At 43.9% G+C, this 4,727-nt stretch overlaps 1 protein-coding gene across 2 annotated transcripts; it reads right to left on the bottom strand.

Moving 5' to 3' along the window:
- LOC119229982 (uncharacterized) lies at window positions 1-3,214 on the bottom strand. 2 transcript variants are annotated; one of them, XM_037490891.2, is made up of 11 exons: window positions 2,964-3,214; window positions 2,569-2,653; window positions 2,353-2,502; window positions 2,137-2,277; window positions 1,975-2,070; window positions 1,664-1,908; window positions 1,448-1,579; window positions 1,226-1,344; window positions 961-1,134; window positions 783-872; window positions 1-615 (listed from the first exon to the last, which is right to left on the bottom strand). In XM_037490891.2, the coding sequence occupies exons 2-11, from the start codon at window positions 2,649-2,651 to the stop codon at window positions 499-501; spliced, it is 1,347 nt and encodes a 448-aa protein (XP_037346788.2). In that variant the 5' UTR covers window positions 2,652-2,653; window positions 2,964-3,214; the 3' UTR covers window positions 1-498. The 2 variants fall into 2 exon arrangements, with proteins under 2 accessions (XP_037346788.2, XP_062418013.1); XM_062562029.1 differs by lacking the exon at window positions 2,137-2,277.
- Between the last annotated feature and the right edge of the window lie 1,513 nt (window positions 3,215-4,727).

Genomic DNA, 4,727 nt, shown 5'->3' on the forward strand with positions numbered 1-4,727 from the left:
CGGAGAACCCGGAGAAAACCCAAAAGACCTAATTCTCTTCTGCCAACTGTAAACCAAACAATGCTTGGTGTGTTGGGGCGAACCGGAGAACCCGGAGAAAACCCAAAAGACCTAATTCTCTTCTGCCAACTGTAAACCAAACAATGCTTGGTGTGTTGGGGCGAACCGGAGAACCCGGAGAAAACCCAAAAGACCTAATTCTCTTCTGCCAACTGTAAACCAAACAATGCTTGGTGTGTTGGGGCGAACCGGAGAACCCGGAGAAAACCCAAAAGACCTAATCCTCTTCTGCCAACTGTAAACCAAACAATGCTTGGTGTGTTGGGGCGAACCGGAGAACCCGGAGAAAACCCACGTGGGAAGGCAAACCAACCCGAACACATCTGTGAACATGTCATCTAATACATCTATTTATGCATACCCATGATCACATATTTATGTATTTGATGACATCTCATTTGTTCTTGGACGGTTCAGGGTTGGTCGACCTTCTACACCCTAACCAGACACCGGATACCCGTGCACCCTGAAGTTGTAGAGGCACGTTTGGTCTTCATCCCCCCAGTTTGTCTTTATCTCCAGCTTGACGTGGCTGAAGACATCTTTGACTGGGACCTGGTCAGAGACGAGAGAGAAACACACGTGAATGAAGGGCGTGGCGCTTCGTGGCGGAGATGCAGACCTGGTTCAGGTTGCGACTCCACCTCAGTCTGTTATAGTGAACATATCTACTAGCAGCAGAGGTCATGCGTGCTGCTCTGCTTGACCTCTGACACACTCACAGGCAGCTCAAAGGTCTGGGAGCTCAGGCCGTTCTTGTTGTACGCAAAGCTCCCCAGGTGGATGCCTTCGTCGTTGTCGTGCACCAATCCCTGGAGGAGACGGAAAAAAATACTTTTTTTAGGGACGGAACAACGGCGCCGAGCAGGTGGGACGCGTCCAGGAAAGCTTCTGACTTACGTAGATGGAGAACTCCCTCGGCGCACTGTTGATTTCCCCGGTGAGTGACTGCCTTTTTGTGATGTGACCGATTGTGATGTGCGTGACCTCGACGGGATGCGACAAGGAGACGACGGCGTGTCCCTTGGCCCCCGCGAAGCACCAGCACTCTCCGGGGTGCGACCTTGAGTGGTCCTGAGGAGAGACAAAGAGTCGAGGTTCAGGGCTTGCAGGCCATCCGCTACGACCGGTGTCTCCGCGTTCGTTCATGATAAGACCTTCCTACCTGGATGATTCTTTGGTGGTCGGTGGAGGTGGTGACCCAGGAGAGCAGCTGGTCCATTATTTTGTCTTGTATCGAGGTCCGGAACGTGTCTGAGGACAGGGTGTGGAGGACTCTGGCTCCTGCAAGTAAGGGACACGAATACAAAGTTACAAACCACAACGCGTCAAACCTGACGAGACGATGCCACTGATGATGATGATGAAGGCAAAGGCGAGGACTCACCCAGCGACTCCTGGGCGAAGTTGGCCATTGTGTCTGCGACGGGACTCAATCGGCCCATCAGCTGCGTGAGGGTGGTTATTTGCAGCCGGGCGTCTTGTAGCTGGTTGCTGAGGTGTAGGTGCTGTGTCACTCCTGAGGGGACACAAAGCAGGGACATTCAGAAAGGAGACGGACACAGCGACGCCAGTAAGAGCAATAAGTGAAGCAAAGACTCACCACCAGCAAACAGAAACAGGAGGAGGAAATACATGATCTTTGTTCTCCAGCCGTATTTGAGTCCCACAATCATCAGTTTGATTTTGAACCTTTTTTTCATCTTTTTGGTCTTGTTTTGTCCACCCCTAACTCCCTGGTTTGGGTTTTTTTGACCCCAGGGGTTGAGATACCTGAAGATCCTTCTGAAGATTGAGTCTTTCTGCACCGGGCGAGGTTGACCCCAGGGGTTGAGATACCTGAAGATCCTAAAAGATGTGCAGGACGTTAGCGGCGACTCATTCATTGGTGGAGAACACACAATACTAACGTACCTTTGCAGCAAGCCGGGAGCAGCTTGTGGAGCCTCCTGCAGATGTTCCTGGGTCACTGTGGGAGGTTGACCCCAGGGGTTGAGATACCTGAAGATCCTAAAAGATGTGCAGGACGTTAGCGGCGACTTGTTCATTGGTGGAGAACACACAATACTAACGTACCTTTGCAGCAAGCCAGGAGCAGCTTGTGGTGCCTCCTCGGTCTCTGGGTTTGTGTCCGGGTGGGTTGAGTCATCCTGCAGTGGTGACTCCTGCAGATGTTCCTGGGTCACCGTGGGAGGTTGACCCCAGGGGTTGAGATTCCTGAAGATTATAAAAGATGTGCAGGACGTTAGCGACGACTCGTTCATTGGTGGAAAACACACAATACTAACGTACCTTTGCAGCAAGCCGGGAGCAGCTTGTGGTGCCTCCTCGGTCTCTGGGTTTGTGTCCGGGTGGGTTGAGTCATCCTGCAGTGGTGACTCCTGCAGATGTTCCTGGGCCACAGTGGGAGGTTGACCCCAGGGGTTGAGATACCTGAAGATCCTAAAAGATGTGCTGGACGTTAGCGACGACTCGTTCATTGGTGGAGAACACACAATACTAACGTACCTTTGCAGCAAGCCGGGAGCAGCTTGTGGTGCCTCCTCGGTGCAAAGGGTTCTTCTGCGGACGGCGTCTCTTAGTATTTCCATTTCTGGTAAAAGATGTAAAACACAAAGGGGCGAATCATCAGCAACACGCATTGATAAGAATTTGCTTGGATGTTGTGTATTGTCACCATGAACAATAAAGTGAAGGAATTACTGAGAGCCAGAAAATACAATAAACAGCATATTTGTCCTCCTTATCAGTGAGCCAATACACACATAGACGGTCTATTAAACTATACAACAATAAAAACTGAAATTAGATTCAGGTTTTGACATTTTTGTCGAATCAAGGCCTCAAGCGTTTTAAATGTTTAGATGAATGGTTTAAAGTCTGCAGCTTTGCTGGTAACTCACTTGTTTCTTCTTTGTGTTGAAAGGAGAATTGTTGGAAATCGGGGAGCTCGGGTCAATGTGGCCGCTGTGATCTGTTGACTGAGCTGAAATGATCGATTCTTGTGGGCGTTTGGTTAATAGGCGCCGAGGATTCCACCAAAGAATCTGAGATGAGTTCCATGGAATTCTACCATTATTCTACAGAACATTCCACGATTCCACATGCAAATAAGGTTTAGAACACAGGAATGTGGCTCCTGCCCATAACTTGACTGACAGTATGAACAACTTAATTAACAATTTACAACGATCATTCATTCATTCATTTCTGAAAATGAACTGATTTGTAAAAACGTTTTTACAAGAAAAGGTATAATTCACCAAAAATGCAGACTGAAGTTTGCAATATTACTCTAAATGACTATTTTTTTTCAAAATGACATAAAATGACCAAAAATCCACACAAAGTACAGATTTTAAACAAGATCCTCTTTCGTAATCACATAAAATCAGAAAATAAATCTGAGAAGTACTAAAGTGTATTTAATTTTTCATTTCACAGAGCCTTTTAGACTGCAGTAATGTGTCCAATCACCTCCACGTTTAACCTTTAAAAGATCTGAGAATCAACTCCATCCTTAGTCATTGACACGTACTGTATATATTCTGCATTATCAATACACTCTTATCAGACTCACGCTCTCAATGACTGCTTTTGACATCCTTTATTATAGTTTTAATGTATTATAATTAGAGTATAGAGAGAATGGAAAAATAATGTTTTTGTCATTTCATTTCTAAGCTTGTTGAAAAAAAAATATAGGATCTTGATCATGATACGGTTCAGGAAAGAGTCTCCTTATATTAGCATCTGAAGGAAATTATAGCTTTTTTTTTACATATTCATGCGTACACACAGAACTTCATCAGAACGACTACTGATGAGAAAGTGGGTTTTCTTTTTATTGTGTATCTAATCAGATATTTGATGTAAACATAATCAAGCCTAACAAACTTATCCTGTTTTTATTCCTTATTTAAAAAAGACCATTCAAGCAGCATGTGTTTGAGAATGTACTGTAGGGGTGAACGCTGCAGCTGCTACTGGTGTGGAGTGAATGGACAGCAACATTAAAGCAACAAAGGGGAAATGCTGTCCCCTCAATGCTAATGTAAACTCTGGTTGGATAAGGATTCAAAATTGGATATGAAGATTAAATCTGATGCATAGCTTCAGTGTTAAATCTGATCAAATAATTGCTGTGTGTGGTTCTGGGCTGTGGCAATAATTTAGAAAAATAATAGCTCGCAGAAACATTTGGAAAAAAAGAACTGAACTAGTTGGAACTGTGAACTTAGTTCAAATATTTTTGAAATTTGAAATTTTGAAGTTTGAACTATGAACTGAACTAGTTCATTTTAAAGTTTGTGAACTGAACTTTTAACTAGTTCATGTAGAAAGTGAACTTTCCCAACACTGTATATATATGCTTAATCTATTCAATATAATTTAAAAAATGAATAGCTCAATTTACATATTTAGTTACATGCAGGCAGTCAGCAATTACAAAAGAATTGCTATGTTTATGTCCATATTCTATATTGTTGATGAGTATAATATAGATTTAAGTTCATGGCCTGTCACATAGTCATGGTGTATATCTGAATGAAATGCCACAAACAATTCAAAATTTAGTTTGGAGCCACTAAAAAAATGATAATTGAGAAAAGGCAATACAAACACAATACTTTCCTATCTTTATTTACAGCATATTAGATGTACAA

This window comes from Pungitius pungitius, chromosome 4, assembly GCF_949316345.1.
Source record: "Pungitius pungitius chromosome 4, fPunPun2.1, whole genome shotgun sequence".
NCBI lineage: Eukaryota > Metazoa > Chordata > Actinopteri > Perciformes > Gasterosteidae > Pungitius > Pungitius pungitius.